Source organism: Petromyzon marinus (assembly GCF_048934315.1).
Source record: "Petromyzon marinus isolate PM22_M1 ecotype Great Lakes invasive population chromosome 78 unlocalized genomic scaffold, UKy_Petmar_22M1.pri1.0 chr78_unloc.1, whole genome shotgun sequence".
NCBI classification, from domain to species: domain Eukaryota; kingdom Metazoa; phylum Chordata; class Hyperoartia; order Petromyzontiformes; family Petromyzontidae; genus Petromyzon; species Petromyzon marinus.
The window spans coordinates 490,856-508,159 of record NW_027422625.1 but is presented as its reverse complement, the minus strand read 5'-3'; the positions used below and the strand labels follow the sequence as shown (position 1 = coordinate 508,159).

General features: G+C 45.0%; 2 protein-coding genes across 6 annotated transcripts in view; both read right to left on the bottom strand.

Annotated features, from left to right (window-relative positions):
• Nucleotides 1-2,327: 2,327 nt before the first annotated feature.
• LOC142908260 (uncharacterized) lies at nt 2,328-9,559 on the bottom strand. Of its 3 annotated transcripts, none has more exons than XM_076058736.1 (3): nt 9,382-9,559; nt 6,988-7,062; nt 2,328-4,280 (listed from the first exon to the last, which is right to left on the bottom strand). In XM_076058736.1, the coding sequence occupies exon 3, from the start codon at nt 4,250-4,252 to the stop codon at nt 3,383-3,385; it is 870 nt and encodes a 289-aa protein (XP_075914851.1). In that variant the 5' UTR covers nt 4,253-4,280; nt 6,988-7,062; nt 9,382-9,559; the 3' UTR covers nt 2,328-3,382. The 3 variants fall into 3 exon arrangements, with proteins under 3 accessions (XP_075914851.1, XP_075914853.1, XP_075914852.1); XM_076058738.1 differs by having other exon boundaries at nt 9,424-9,559; XM_076058737.1 differs by lacking the exon at nt 9,382-9,559 and adding an exon at nt 9,219-9,369.
• A 4,869-nt stretch (nt 9,560-14,428) lies between these two features.
• Nucleotides 14,429-17,304, bottom strand: part of LOC142908256 (uncharacterized) — a 28,745-nt gene continuing 25,869 nt past the window's right edge. For all 3 annotated transcript variants that reach the window (XM_076058719.1, XM_076058718.1, XM_076058720.1), the window contains exon 3: nt 14,429-16,868. In XM_076058719.1, the coding sequence (XP_075914834.1) occupies nt 15,761-16,840 (1,080 nt within the window). In that variant the 5' untranslated portion in view covers nt 16,841-16,868 and the 3' untranslated portion in view covers nt 14,429-15,760. The remainder of the gene's footprint in view (nt 16,869-17,304) is intronic.

Here is a 17,304-nt window from a genome sequence, read left to right as displayed (position 1 = left end):
GGTGTTTTTTAAGAGTAGATGACTGTGCAAACGCCTTCCCACACACACTGCACTTGAAGGGTTTCTCTCCCGTGTGTGTTCTCTGGTGTTTTTTAAGAGTAGATGAACGTGCAAACGCCTTCCCACACACACTGCACAAGAACGGTTTCTCTCCCATGTGTGTTCTCTGGTGTGTTACAAGAGTAAATGAATGTGTAAACGCCTTCCCACACACACTGCACTTGAAGGGTTTCTCTCCCGTGTGTGTTCTCTGGTGTTCTACAAGAGTAGATGAACGTGCAAACGCCTTCCCACACACACTGCACAAGAAGGGTTTCTCTCCCATGTGTGTTCTCTGGTGTGTTACAAGAGTAGATGAATGTGTAAACACCTTCCCACACACACTGCACAAGGGTTTCTCTCCCATGTGTGTTCTCTGGTGTTTTTTAAGAGTAGATGATTGTGCAAACGCCTTCCCACACACACTGCACTTGAAGGGTTTCTCTCCTGTGTGAGTTCTCTTGTGCCGTGTCAAATGTTCATGACGATCCGTGCTGTATGCACAACGGTCGCATTGATGCCTTTTTGCACCGAGCTGCGCCGAGTGCCTTTGCTCCATCAGACCAATTCTGAAGCGGAAGCAACAGAGGAAGCGTCAGCTGCAGACAGAAACAAAATATCCACACAATCTACACGTCAGTATCGATGCACAGAGGAATGCATACACACAGTAACACATGACTTACACGTCTATATATTCATGATATAGTGAAAAAGTGTCCCAAATTCATCACACGGGCTGTTATGGCACACGAGAGGGCTAATGGTCATAAACGTGCCTGGAAGCCCTCGTATCTTCAAAATGAATGTTAACCCAAAACTCCGAGTACACAATTTCGGCTGTCTGGCTTCAAAAGGAATATGTATAAAGCTAAATTCAGGTGACATAGCAAAGGGTGTGGAAAATAATACTATGTGTTATGCAGAAGTGCATAAATGAATGTTCAATCACAACTTAGAGGTGTGAAGCCAGGCACAGATGTCCTTGAATGCTGGGATGAACAGTTCCAACTTCAGCTGCACGTGTGTTGTGATAACTTCCTGACTCCATTCTTACAAAGAGTTCCAGAGGAAAACTAAAATATACTGTTTTGATATAACCTCCGTGCTCAACACAGTTAATAGACTTTACTGAAAATGCAAACTTCACACTGTCACACACTGGCATTGTAAACAGTTGGTGGTGTGTCCAGACGCATGCCTGGCCACCTTCATCCACTCAGTATTAATGCTTCCTTACTCAACCAAGTAATTAAAGATCAATCAACATCGCTGAGGCTGCGTGTCTCTCTCTCCATGTGGTGAGATGTTAACTACCTCTCCTGGCATACAGGAAGTCGTGGGTACGAACCCGACCCTGACGCTTGCTGTATATTTGGAGTATTCATGTCTCTCTCTCTCTCTCCCTGTGGTTGCTTGGATTTCCCTCTGGATCCCACTCCACATGCAGAGAGTTTTCATGCAGGAGGCGTTGCAAACCAATGCGCCCCCTGCATTAATGACGGAGGCGCAGGGACAGACGTTCGATCTGCGGACGGCGGTCTTGTCGCACGGCCAGCTCTGTGTCGCGTCATCTCGATCCCGCGATCCCAACCAGGTGAAAGTCCGCATCGAACCGAACCCCCGGCAAGGCCATCTACTTAACGACGAGAGAAAATTCACACGAAATGTCGTTTTCAATGAATAAGCTTTTAATGAAGAAATACAATTATCTAATTCAAAAAAATAATAAAGTACAAAGTTGTTTCATTTTCAAACTTCAAGACGGAGCATCGGGAGCTTGCGTGGAGGCGTCGTTCGTGTGCAATTCTTTTCGTGACTTTCCTGGCCCAAGGCCGTAAATGGTTGTGAGGGGCGCCGCAGGCGGTCAGGCTTGCTTCAACCCTTGGTTGTGAACATCCAGACGTTAATCAGCAAGGACCATTTCTCGTGCTAATTCGACAAAACCTACGTCAACACGTAATACAAAATAATAATTCGTGTTGTAGAGAATGTATCTCCTCTATGTGTAACTTTTGAGTGGTATGCCTTGTAACTGATAAATGATCCGAGTGTGCTGCCTATTTAATAAAACAATGAGTTGCTCCAGAGGGAGATGCTTCCTGAAAACAGAAAAATACCCTTTGACCTGTATCACAAGAACAATGAGTCTCACCTGAGTTATCTGTACAGGTTACTTCCAAAATACACACTTTGTCCAAGCATCACTTATTCAATGTTTGACCCTTATAGGCAAAATGTTACATATACGCACACAATCAGACAAGTATTCATTCTAAATTATTGAGTCATTTTAACTAAATTTTATTACTGCACTGTAATATGCTGTATCAGGATACATCGTATGACCATTAAGATATTAAAAAAAATACACACCGTCTGCTTAACAGTGTATGTACAACATATTATTGTGTCATTCAAAACGAGTAGGCCATTGTATGCTGGCGTTTGGGTCAAAATGTATCAGATTCTAAACATTACCTACACACTCCACAACTGAGATGCCACATCAACCATCACCCCCTACTGACAGGCTCTTGTCCACATGCAGGCCGGTGCAGGGCCACCACCTTGTGCCACACAGGGGCAGCTGCTACTTGGGGATGCTCTTCGAGTGTCTGAGACGAGATACGACACAAAACTCTGAATTGCCGAGGCGATTAAGCAAGCACCATATAAATGCAATTATGATAACATAGTCAACGCTTGGGAGCTTATTGCCTTTCGCTCCTGGTTAGAGATCTACCCAACCCACAGGTCCACAAAGACTGGCCACTGTTACGCTGCAGGTTGCACCTAGGAATTGAGTGTTCAACTTCCCATTCTTGTCATTAAAGGCCTGTGACAAAGGTACATCTATTGGAGCGACATCGTCTCTGGCTTACACATCTACCGGGTCTCCATTTGACTTTGTATTGTCTCGGAGGAAGTCCACCAACACTTCCACTTCCACGAACTGCTGGGAGTTGCCTCGCTCTGCCTCACAGTCAGAATTCTCCTCCTGCTTCACGTTGCCTCCATCGATGTGACGGTCCGACTTTGGAGTTGAATCTTCATCTTCACATTTCACCTTTACTTCTTCGCTCTTCACCATCACTTCTTCACATTTCACCTTCACCTCTTCATATTTTACATCGATACCTTTAAAAGTGTCCAAGCTGGGATTTTCTTCCGGTTCTTGTTTCATGAGGGATGGGCTCATTGCGGCACTTTGACTTTCACAAGCTGATTTCAGACTCCACTCCTTGTGGATCTTCTGATGCTTGTGTGTTCTCTGGTGTACTTGAAGATTTGATGAAAGTGCAAACGCCTCCCCACACACACTGAACTTGAAGGGTTTCTCTCAAGTGTGTGTTCTCTGGTGTGCTACAAGAGTAGATGAACGTGTAAACGCCTTCCCACACACACTGCACTTGAAGGGTTTCTCTCCCGTGTGTGTTCTCTGGTGCGTTACAAGAGTAGATGAATCTGAAAACGCCTTCCCACACACACTGCACTTGAAGGGTTTATCTCCTGTGTGAGTTCTCTGGTGTACATGAAGATGTGGTGACTGTGCAAACGCCTTCCCACACAGCCCGCACTTGAAGGGTTTCTCTCCCGTATGTGTTCTCTGGTGTAGTTGAAGATTTGGTGAATGTGAAAACGCCTTCCCACACACACTGCACTTGAAGGGTTTCTCTCCCGTGTGTGTTCTCTGGTGTGTTACAAGAGTAGATGAATGTGCAAACACCTTCCCACACACACTGCACAAGAAGGGTTTCTCTCCCGTGTGTGTTCTCTGGTGTGTTACAAGAGCAGACGAAACTGAAAAGGCCTTCCCACACACACTGCACTTGAAGGGTTTATCTCCTGTGTGAGTTATCTGGTGTACATGAAGATGTGGTGACTGTGCAAACGCCTTCCCACACACCCCGCACTTGAAGGGTTTCTCTCCCGTGTGTGTTCTCTGGTGTCTTTGAAGATTTGGTGACTGTGAAAACGCCTTCCCACACACACTGCACTTGAAGGGTTTCTCTCCCGTGTGTGTTCTCCGGTGTGCTACAAGAGTAGATGAATGTGCAAACGCCTTCCCACACATACTGCACTTGAAGGGTTTCTCTTCTTTGTGAGTTCTCTGGTGCCGTGTCAAATGTTCAGTACAATCCATGCTGTATGCACACTGGTCGCATTGTTGCCTTTTTGCACCGATCTGCGCCGAGTGCCTTTGCTCCATCAGACCAATTCTGCAGAGGAAGCGACAGCTGCAGACAGAAAAAAAATAATATCCACACCATCTACACGTCAGTATCGATGCACAGAGGAATGCATATATACAGTCACACGTGACTAACACGTCTATACTTATTCATATATTCATGTTATAGTGAAAAAGTCTCCCAAATTCATCACACGAGCTGTTATGGCACGCAATGAGGGCAAATGTCATAAACGAGCCTGGAAGCCGCTCGTATCTTCAAAATGAATGTTAACCCAAAACTCCAAGCACACAATTTCGGCTGTCTGGCTTCAAAATGAATATTTATGAAAGCTAAATTCAGGTGACATAGCAAAGGGTGTTGAAAATAATACTATTTGTATTATGCAGAAATGCATAAATTAATGTTCAATCGCAACTTAGAGGTGTGAAGCCAGGCACAGATGTCCTTGAATGCTGGGATGAACAGTTCCGACTTCAGTTGCACGTGTGCTGTGATAACTTCCCGACTACATTCTTACAAAAAGTTCCAGAGGAAAACTAAAATAAACTATTGTTTTGATATAACCTCCGTGCTCAATAGAGTTAACAGACTTTACTGCAAATACAAACTTGACCCTGTCACACACTCAAAGGTGGAGCCAGGATTTTCAGGTAGGAGGGGCAACCCCTTCAGCAATGAAAAATGAGAGGAGTTGTTAGTAAGTAGAGAGTTGTTAGTAAGGAGTTGTTAGTAAGTAAAGAGTTGTTAGTAAGGAGTTGTTAGTAAGTAAGGAGTTGTTAGTAAGTAGGGAGTTGTTAGTACGTAAAGAGTTGTTAGGGAGTTGTTAGTAAGTAGGGAGTTGTTCGTAAGGAGTTGTTACTAAGGACTTGTCCCTTATATTCTTAGCTCTTTCGGTAAAGTCACGTTGAAGGGAAACAATAAAATAATAAAATATATATAAAACAATAAAAATTCTCACGACGTTTCGACCATAACACAAACGGTTGTGTTATGGTCGAAACGTCGTGAGAATTTGTATTGTTTTATATATATTAGTATTTTATTGTTTCCCTTCAACGTGACTTTACCGAAAGCACTAAGAATATGAATTACTGCAGTCACGAAAGCTTTAAATCAAAATTTGACTTGTCCCTTGCTTTTTAATCAACGCGTGTGAAAGGCATCACGCTCGCTGAAGGTGTTTGCCATCAGGGAAGTCGTGTACTGTATACGCAACTGCGCACAATTCTGTGAGTCGCTTGTAACCGCTTTGCCGTTAATTATTGCCAATTATGGACTCGGACTGTTGTCCTCTCATAGAGTCCCTGGCACGTAATAATATGCCACACGGTGGCAGTGGGGGTCGCAAAATGCTGATTTATCTATATATATGAAAGGGAAATATGTGGATATGTGTGTCTGTTCGAAATGTTTAGCATACTTCCCAACATGCTACACACTTGAGACTTGGCATGTCGGTAGGTTCCATATTGTACACAACGTAAAAAGAATAAAAATAGACTTTTAAATTCTGGGGGGGGGGGGAGGAGGGTGGGGGAATGACCATGACGTTTGTGGAGTCAACCCGCAACACACCTGAGTTAAGCGCTCTGTAATGTTTACCCCTACCATATGGCTCTTCGTGCGCTGTACTTCTAGGAGGTGTTAACAGCGTGCCAGGAGATTTTAGGTGGCGCTTCGCTCCTGGCTGATGAAGCCATTGGCTTCTCGGAGTTTCAATACATATCCGTGCGAAGAACGGGTACAACGGCTATCTTAAATATAAAGCAGAACATTACACCTGTTTGTGTGACGCAGCAAAACCTCTCCAACGCTGTGCTCTGGCGTCATGAAATTTTCACAGCTCATGCTGTCTGGAATTTCTAAGTGAACGCGACTATTTTCAGCTCGCCACGTCATTCCCTTCCCGAGTGGCCAAAATCGACCTTGCGTAGAAGTGGATTAAGGTTAAATTTCCATTAGTGAAAACATCCGATTTAGGTTACTTGATTTGTTTCGGCTTTTTTCCTTCGTGCGAGCATCAACATTTCCGGGTTTTTCAGTGAAATATAAGGGAATATGAAATGTATCCAAGACAAGAATCCAAGTCCCGGGTGAAGCCGGGTAGTGAAGCTAGTTACTAATAAACCCCAAGGATCCGATCGAAATTAGGGATTTCGATCGGATTGTTGGGGAGGAACGTGCCACCCCACCCCCACTGGCTCCACCACTGTCACACACTGGCATGATTCACAGGTGGTGGTGTGTCCAGACCCACGCCTGGCCACCTTCACCTGCTCAGTATTAATGCTTCCTCACTCCACCAAGTAATTCATTGAGGATAAATCAACACAGCCGAGGCTGCCTGTCTCTCTCACTCTCCCCGTGGTCGCATGGATTTCCTTCCCGATCCCCGGGTTTCCTCTCCACATGTAGAGAGTGAACACGGCCACGCGCCCAAAGTGAACACCGCCATGCATTCAGAGTGAACACCGCCACACGTCTAGAGTGAACACCGCCACACGTCTAGAGTGAACACCACCACGCGTCTAGATTGAACACCGCCACGCGTCTAGAGTGAACACCGCCATGTGTCTAGAGTGAACACCGCCAAGTGTCTAGAGTGAACACCGTCACGCGTCTAGAGTGAACACCGCCACGCGTCTAGAGTGAACACCGCCACGTGCCCAGAGTGAACACCGCCACACGCCCAGAGTGAACACCGCCACACGTCTAGAGTGAACACCGCCACGCTGTTGACAAGCCCCACCTTGTTGTTATTGTTGTTGTGGGCAGGTCGCTTCTGAAAACAAGAGCGGTTTCACCAGCTCAACGTGGGCGTGGCCTGGTAACAAAAATAAAAATAAGACTGTGAATATTTAAAACAAAGTTACAAAGTAGCGAGCCAGGTGAAGAGAAATTTAAACTAAAGCAAGATTCTCTTCGGTTCTTTCGGTAAAGTCAAGTAGAAATAAATAAATTTATTAAATAACAGTTTCAGTTTCATTTATTTGGTATAGCCCTGTGAGCCATTCGGCTCTTGAATCGGGTGCAACTGCAACAATCAAAAAACTTAAACATTAACAAGAAAACATCTTGAAGTGACAATGTGACTCTGCAAACAGAAAATCCAGGGAAAAACAGCAAAATATTCCACAAAAAGCACCGCACACCAACGCTGTGCGCAAATAGCGTGCGACATTTCGATTGCAACACAAGCAATCATCATCAGGTACAAGTGAAAGAGAAAACAAACCTAGAAAACTTAGAAACGTATTGCAATACAACACAGAGTCGGCTAACATAACAGTCAACACCCCACCTGGTTGATAACGTTCTTCCAAAGACTGCTCAATTTGAGAGAGACAAAACACAGACACGGAGACACATAGACAGAGAGAGATAACACAGAGACACACAGAGAGAGAGACACACACATAGGCACACAGAGATACAACGCCTCTGTGTCGAGGCCTTAAATAGAGAGAGGGGGAGGGTAGAGAAATTAGCAAGTCAATGCAAGGCCGTAGTCATGGAGTCAACATTGGGGGGGGCCAAATCTTCCAGGGGGTCTGGGGTCCCCCCCCAGAAAAAAATAAAAATTTGAAAACTAATTTCCTGCCATTTTCCTGCATAAAATATTTTTAAAATTCACCAACACATGGGATGGAATTTATTTTATTTGATACAATAATGTCTAAGAGTGTATTGTATTACATTGCTCTGTTTTTACTTTTTACACCTTTTCTTCTTTCATAGTATGTAATGGCTGAGATTAGGGATTCATAAAGTACAACGCAATCATATAAACAGAAATCTATGCATTGTTATATGAAGACAAGTCCAGATTTTGTGGCCAAGGTTTAGCAAATTGTTCTTTTTATTAACATAGCATAGCAATTATTATTTAGAAAACATTTTTATAGCAATATTATATATTGTATATTGCTATAGCAATATATTGGGGGGGGGGGCATTTTGAGCATATTTGATAATTGGGAGGGTTGTGTCCCCCAATATATATAATAATTAATATAATATATTATAATTATTATAATATATTATAATTACGGCCTTGTGTCAATGAGAGATTTGGAGCTTTGGTAATTGCAGTAAATAATAATAACACGAGGACACAGAGAGAGAGAGAGAGAAAGCACACTTAATCAAACAGAGTACATCTTCTTTGGTTCTTTCGGTAAAGTCACGTAGAATGAGAATAAAATAATAAATTGATAAAATAAAATAACACAATAATATTCTCACGACGTTTCGGCCACAACACAAGCGGCCTTCATCAGGTGAAGGGACGAGACTGTCTGGTAGGACAGCGCTGGAGTGAAAGAGCCACGTTCAGATCACGACCTTTAAGCTGTGTGAGAGGAAACAAAGCGCCTTGACAAAGGAATTAGCATATAATTTTGCATTGAAATGGCTGAGTGATTAGCTTGTGACTGCGGATGTGTATGCTTTAACTTTTAACATAGCTATTTCTGTGACCAGTCACAAGCTAATCACTCAGCCATTTGAATGCTAAATTATATGCTAATTCCTTTGTCAAGGCGCTTTGTTTCCTCTCACACAGCTTAAAAGTCGTGATCTGAACGTGGCTCTTTCACTCCAGCGCTGTCCTACCAGACAGTCTCGTCCCTTCACCTGATGAAGGCCGATTGTGTTGTGGCCGAAACGTCGTGAGAATATTATTGTGTTATTTTATTTTATCAATGTATTATTTTATTCTCATTCTACGTGACTTTACCGAAAGAACCAAAGAAGATGAATCATTGCAGTCACGAAAGCTTTAAATCGAAACTGAGTACAATTACGAAACCTAATGCAATGCAACACAGAGAGTCGGTCAACACACAAGTAACGCATAGCCTGGTTGATTACTTTCTTACGAAGATTGCTCAACTAAGCAAGAGAATTGAACAAACGCGATCAGGCGAGAGTAGGAGGCAAGACGCCACGTGCTTAGGCCCAGCGCTGTAAAGTTCCAACCTGGACATCGCTTCCAAGCTCGCTGCTACTCAATTGACATCCCTACGAGAGAGAAAGCGAGGCTCTACCTCGGTAAACAACAAACACCACCACAAACACAACAACCACCACAACAACCACCACAAACACAACAATCACCACAACCGCGATGAGAATTTCTCACCTCGGATTTCAGTTTACGCGCGGAGCGGCAGATTCCGGTTACCTCGTGACGTCACGCGGCAGGAGGCGGTGACATGACGTCACTTGCGGGGAACAAGACACGCCCCTCCCACAATCAGCGGCTCTGGGACTTAAATAATTTATGTTAATGAGCCTGGCCCATAAGTGGAGGGATTGGGCGTGGGTGCCGATCTCGTCGCAATAAACTCGCGACGGCTTTCACGAACACATTATGTTAATGAGCCGCCAGTCACCGTGAGTAGCTGTGCCCAAATAAGGATTGTACTTAAACAGATAACGAAAGTGACCCAGGCAAGAGTGACGTCACGCTCAAGGGCACGGTGGATGGGGTGGGGTGAACGCCTTGGTGACATTACGTCAATAGCGAGGTACACCTACCCCTGGCGTTTCACGCCGATGAGGTAATGCTGAGTGGTGACGTCACAGAACGTGGTTGGAGTTTAAGTTGATTTAGATTCATTTTCCATTGCTCCCTCCCTTGAACAGAGACCCCTTGGGTGTGTGAGCTCAGCAACAACGTGTACATTATTGTGTACACACACACAAACAGTGTGTACACTGTGTGTGTGTGTACACTGTGTGTGTGTACACACTGTGTGTGTGTACACTGTGTGTGTGTACACTGTGTGTATACTGTGTGTGTGTACACTGTGTGTGTGTGTACACTGTGTATGTGTACACTGTGTGTGTGTACACTGTGTGTATACTGTGTGTACACACACACACACAGTGTGTACACTGTGTGTGTGTGTGTACACTGTGTGAGGGGAGCGATAGTGTAGCGGTTAGCGCGCTGCGCTATGAACCTGGCGACCTGGGTTCGATTCCCGATCACGGCCAACACCAGGGACGATTATCTGAACCGGTCCCGGGCCTCCCCTAGGTCGACTCAGCCTCAAATGAGTACCTGGTGCGGTGTGTAAACATCGCCACTAGGGAGTCAAAGGCGGTCGGGCGTGGTGCTGGCCACCCACCCCCTCGTGTGCCGTGCCGGCCTTCATAGGTGCTCGCTAACAGCACTTGCCCCTACAGTCTGTTAAGGCTATACGGGGGATCTTTGTGTGTGTGTGTGTACACTGTGTGTGTGTACACTGTGTGTGTGTACACTGTGTGTGTGTACACTGTGTGTGTGTACACTGTGTGTGTGTACACTGTGTGTGTATACACTGTGTGTGTGTATACTGTGGTGGGCACAGTCATCTCAGTCAGTCGACCAATGGCATCTTTTAATCAATTTATTATTTTCCAATTTTCATGTTTTATTGTTTTCTATCTACGTGACTTTCATAATAAAGGTTTTTTGGGTTAGATCGCGTTTATTTATAAATGTGTCGTAACCCTCCACCACCCGACACGGCCAATCAGCAAAAAGTGTCACGTTGACAAAAGACAAATAATTCACTACTTTAGCCCACCGGTGTGTTGAAGAGTGAATCCACATATACAGTTTGAGTACGACGTTTCGCTGGTAAATACATCCAGCATCATCGGGCATTTCGCCAGAATGGTAAAGCCCTCACTTGATTCCGGTCTTAAATAGAGCAGCAGGGTGACGTCATCACTTAACTCATATCAGGTGCAGTGATTAGAGGCGGAGGGGAGGGGTATTGTAATTATATAATCGATTAGTAATCAGTCATTGGTTATGATTAGTAATGAGTTGTAGATTAGTAATTCTTAAATCAAAATGTAATGTGTATTATTTAATAATACGCTTCCAGGCCGCACTAAGCCTGTAGCTGTCAGAGCGATTAAAGTAATTCTTGTTCCTCTCAATTTCAATGGATTCTCTAATTAGTCTTTGCCAGTAATAATTAGTCTTACACACCACTGCAACATTGTCAAAATCAATTGAGTGTCCTTGTTGACAAGCATGTTCTGCCACTGCCGACAGTTGTGTTAGAGATAATTTAATATTTCTCTGATGTTCTTTTAGTCTTACACTGATGTCACGTCCCGTCTGCCCAATGTATCAGCTGCCACATAAACAATTAATCCGATATACACCTTCTGTTGATAATTTAGGTAATGCGTCTTTAGTGCAAGATACTAGTTTTTGAATTTTGTGTACTGTACCAAATCTTACTGTAATGTTTTGCTTTTGCAAACTACACAAGGGAGCTTTTGCAAAACATTACAGAATATAAATGTTCATCAGCTGCACCACGCTGTGTGGGAGCTCCCTGGCCTGTCGCTCCGCACGAAGCTGCGTGGAGCCGTCTGGAAGGAAGTTCTCTCAGGCTGACCCCCCCAACGCCTCCACGCAGATTGAGGCGAGTCGAGTGGAGGCGAATTCTATTTTGACTTGAAACTTTCGTGACTGCAGGAATTAATATTCTTGGTTCTTTCGGTAAAGTCACGTAAATGAAACAAAATGACAATTTAAATAATAAAAATAAATTATATGTTTTATTTGTGTTTTCTATTTACGTGACTTTACCGAAAGAACCAAGAATATTGTAGCACATTCTCTATTTACTGCAGAGGTTCACGGTTCAAATCCGACAGGCACACCTGGCTACCCCAGTAACAATCACCACAATATGCACAGTCTGCTTCACGGCAGCTGTAAAACATAGCGTTGTGTCATTCACAACGCACAGGTCATTGCACCTTGTGCCACACAGGGGCAGCTGCCACTTAGGGGGGGTCCTTCGATTGTTTGAGATGAGATTCGATACGAAACACTGAGTTGCTGAGGCAATTAGGCAAGCGACTTATGAGTGCAAATATGATGTTGGTAACGTAGTGAATGCTTGGGAGCTTCATTGTCTCTCGCTCCTGCTGACAGATGTACCCAGCCCACAGCTCCACAGATACCAGCCGCTCCTACTGTGCAGGTTCGGCTACGTACGGTGCGAAAGAAGTTCCAGATACACACAGAGACTCACACAGAGCCCCACAGATTTAGCACGGTTGGCTACGTATGGTGCGAAATAAGTTCAACGTACACACAGAGACTCGGAGCAAGTTTGAGTCGCGTGCAGTCGTGGGCCGTGAAAGTTGAACGGGCGCATGTTGCTACTGACAGTAGTTGAACACGGTTGGAAAGACGCTGATAGAGACACACACAGAGACTGACAAGAGAGAGGTGGACAGACACAGACAAGAGGAACACAGAAAGATACAGAGACGACAGAGACACAGTCAGCGAGAGAGACACAGAGGGGAACAGAGACACAGACGGACAGAGAGATGTTGAATCGAACAAACTTAACTCGCTCCATTGAAAGAGATTCCTAAATCTTTTCCCATCCCCGGAAGTCGATCTAGTTTCTGTTTATTTCATTGTGTGTGGTGTGTACGTGTAAGCAATGCGGGATCTCGATGTACGAGGATATAAACAAGATCAGCAGACAAGACGTCTTTCATACACTTTGCATCTTTGAGTAAAGTCACGTAGGTAGAAAAATAAAATAATAATAAATAAATCACGACGTTTCGATCGCAACACGAGCGGTCGTCCACAGGCGAAAACATCCAGACATTGTCATGTCAGAAGTCACGTGAGCTACGTCACGTGACAAAGATAAGGTGACCCCCCCCCCTGTCCGTGACTCGACCCGCTCAGCTGAGCATCGTTTTAATGCGGTGGGCTCACGCGAAATTAATTTCTGTAAGACGAAGGTACTTAGAAAACCCACTGATTATACTCTTTTAGAAATAGATTTTTACCCTTTTATCTGGCACGAAAACTAACACCTTTATACAAGGGATCATGTTTGCAAGAACCACAACACAAGCAGTCAAAATGCAAACAAAAAGAGACAACTCTGATAATGACATGCACTGTCCTAGAATTTGATTGGTCCACACCCGAGACGGCTTTTCTTAGAGCCTAGTCTCCACTGGTGTTGGACCAGAAGACGCCAAAAGGCGTACAACTCAAAAACAGCGCACTATCAGAGTATTGAGAGCTCGGGGTAAGCATTTACACTGATACCTCCTTTGCCAGTAGCAAGATATAATAACCACAACACAAGCAGACTGCTTGTGTTGTGGTTATTTCACACATGATCCCTTGTATATAGGTGTCAGTTTTTGTGCCAGATAAAAGGGTAAAAACCTATTACTATATCTTGCTACTGGTAAAGGTCTCATAGTATACTCTTTAATATAAGTGTTGTGTCCGTAACTAATCACACGGAGACGTCTGGTTGAGGCAACGCGTTTATTATAACTCTTTCGAACTCGGCTCTACACACTACTGTAACACGAATGGGTACGGCCCCTACCACGACGATAGCCTCCGGGAGTGACAGCCTCCCTTCTATCGCAGCCTGCACACTCCGGGCTCTGCTACCCACGGGTCCCTTAGCCCGGCGTTAAGGGAAGACTGGACGACCCGTCCCAGCCAGGGTACGGGAGCTCACCTCTGGTCCGCTACAACCCGGCTCTAACAAGAGCCTCGCTTGAGGGTCCCCGGGTGCTGGTCCAGTCTTCAGGTCTTCGGATGTCTTCAGGCTTGAGTTGGTGAACACTGCCTGGACCGTCCAGAGGGTCGGCCTTTAATCCCCAGGTCGGGGTCACCCCTCCCCTCCTGCCCCTGCCCCCCGCCCACCTCCCAGAACCTTCTGGAAGGTCTTATCTTAAGGGACCATAGGCATGGGGGGGGGGAGGGGTCAGGGGTGTTAGTCTCCGGTCACGGGGGGGGGGGGGGGGGGCTGAGGGTTTAACCTTTGGTCGACCCCTACGCACCTCGTTCTCTCAGCTGCCCCCTGTTAACCCGTGAACGTGGTGGCAGGTCAGATTACAGCGCCTGGTTATGGCGCTTACGCACAACTTCGTGACTAACGCTGCACGTTCCGTCGTTTTCATGCAGGGGGCGCTGCAAACCTACACACCCCCTGCATGAACGACGGAGGCGCAGGGACAGACGTTCGATCGCGTTGGAATCTTCTCGCACGGCCAGCTCTGTGTCGCCTCATCTCGATCCCGCGATCCCAACCAGGTGAAAGTCCGCATCGAACCGAACCCCCGGCAAGGCCATCTACTTAACGACGAGAGGAAATTCACACGAAATGTCGTTTTCAATGAATAAGCTTTTAATGAAGAAATACAATTATCTAATTCTAACGAGTGTTGTTGTGGAGAATGTATCTACTAGATGTGCTCTGCCTTGTAACCAAATACAAATCTGTACCAAAAAAATGCATTCCAAATGTGCTCTTAAAATTACCTCCTTGCTATGAAGCAGATCAGCAGACATGACATCTTTCATTTATCGATCTCTCCACGAAACAAAGGAATGTTTTACACAAACTATAACTAGCACAGCCTTCTGGGAGTGCATCATTGATTCAGTGCAAGCCACATGTGGACCCTTATTGGTGCACAGCGTCTCAACAGCAGCCGGGCTTGCTTCAACCGTTACGGACATCCAGACGTTAATCAGCAAGGACCATTTCTTGTCCTAGTTAGACAAAATCTACGTCAACACGTAATACAAAATTATAATTCGTGTTGTCGAGAATGTATCTCCTCTACACGTAACTTTTGAGTGGTATGCCTTGTAACTGATGAATGATCCGAGTGTGCTCCCTATTTCAAAGACAATGAGTTCATCCAGAGGGAGATGCTTCCTGAAAACACAAAAATACCCTTTGACCTGTATCACAAGAACAATGAGTCTCACCTGAGTTATCTGTACAGGTTACTTCCAAAAAACACTTTGTCCTAACATCACTTATTCAATGTTTGATCCTTATAGACAAAATGTTACATGTAGGCACTCAATCAGACAAGCATTAATTATAAATTATTGAGTCATTTTAACTAAATTGTATTACTGCACTGAAATATGCTGTATCAGGTTACATCGTATGAACATGAAGATATTTACAAAAATACACACCGTCTGCTTAACAGTGTATGTACAACATATTATTGTGTCATTCAAAACGAGTAGGCCATTGCATGCTGGCGTTTGGGTCAAAATTGATCAGATTCTAAACATTACCCACAAACTCCACAACTGAGATGCCACATCAACCATCGCCCCCTATTGACAGGCTCTTGTCCACATGCAGGCCGGTGCAGGACCACCACCTTGTGCCACACAGGGGCAGCTGCTACTTGGAGATGCTCTTCGAGTGTTTGAGACGAGATACGACACAAAACTCCGAATTGCCGAGGCGATAAAGCAAGCACCATATAAATGCAATTATGATAACATAGTCAACGCTTCGGAGCTTATTGGCTTTCGCTCCTGGTTAGAGATCTATCCAACCAACAGGTCCACAAAGACTGGCCACTGTTACGCTGCAGGTTGATCCTAGGAATTGAGTGTTCAACTTCACATTCTTGTCATTAAAGGCCTGTGACAAAGGTGCATCTATTGGAGCGACATCGTCTCCAGCTTACACATCTACCGGGTCTCCATTTGACTTTGTATTGTCTCGGAGGAAGTCCACCCACACCTCCACTTCCACAAACTGCTGGGAGTTGCCTCGCTCTGCCTCACAGTCAGAATTCTCCTCCTGCTTCACGTTGCCTCCATCGATGTGAAGGTCCGATTTTGGAGTGGAATCTTCATCTTCACATTTTACCTTCACTTCTTCGCTCTTCACCATCACTTCTTCACATTTCACCTTCACCTCTTCATATTTTACCTCGATACCTTTAAAAGTGTCCAGGCTGGGATTTTCTTCCGGTTCTTGTTTCATGAGGGGTGGGCTCATTGCGGCACTTTGACTTCCACAAGATGATTTCAGACTCCACTCCTTGTGGATCTTCTGATGCTTGTGTGTTCTTTGGTGTACATAAAGATTTGGTGACTGTGCAAACGCCTTCCCACACACACTGCACTTGAAGGGTTTCTCTCCCGTATGTGTTCGCTGGTGTGTTACAAGAGTAGATGAATCTGAAAACGCCTTCCCGCACAGAGTGCACTTGAAGGGTTTCTCTCCCGTGTGTGTTCTCTGGTGTGTTACAAGAGGAGATGACTGTGCAAACGCCTTCCCGCACAGAGTGCACTTGAAGGGTTTCTCTCCCGTGTGTGTTCTCTGGTGTGTTACAAGAGTAGATGAATTTGAAAACGCCTTCCTGCACAGAGTGCACTTGAAGGGTTTCTCTCCTGTGTGTGTTCTCTGGTGTGCTACAAGAGTAGATGACTGTGCAAACGCCTTCCCACACACACTGCACTTGAAAGGTTTATCTCCCGTGTGTGTTCTCTGGTGTACATGAAGATTTGATGACTGTGTAAACGCCTTCCCACACACACTACACTTGAAGGGTTTCTCTCCCGTGTGTGTTCTCTGGTGTGCTACAAGACTTGATGACTGTGTAAACGCCTTCCCACACACACTACACTTGAAGGGTTTATCTCCTGTGCGAGTTCTCTGGTGCCGTGTCAAATCTCCAGTACGATCCGGGTTGTTTTCACGCCGGTCGCATTGCTGCCTTTTTGCACCGAGCCGCGCCGAGTGCCTTTGCTCCATGAGACAAATTCTGCAGAGGAAGCGACAGCTGCAGAGAGAAAAAAAAATATCCACACCATCTACACGTCAGTATCGATGCACAGAGGAATGCATACACACAGTCACACGTGACTTACATGTCTATACTTATTCATATATTCATGTTGTAGTGAAAAAGCGTCCCAAATTCATCACACGGGCTGTTATGGCACACAATGAGTGGGCAAATGTCACAATCGTGCCTGGAAGCCCTCGTATCTTCAAAATGAATGTTAACCCAAAACTCCGAGCACACAATTTCGGCTTTCTGGCTTCAAAAGGAACATTTATGAAAGCTAAATTCAGCTGACATAGCAAAGGGTGTTGAAAATAATACTATTTGTGTTATGCAGAAATGCATAAATTAATGTTCAATTGCAACTTAGAGGTGTGAAGCCAGGCACAGATGTCCTTGAATGCTGGGATGAACAGTTCCGACTTCAGCT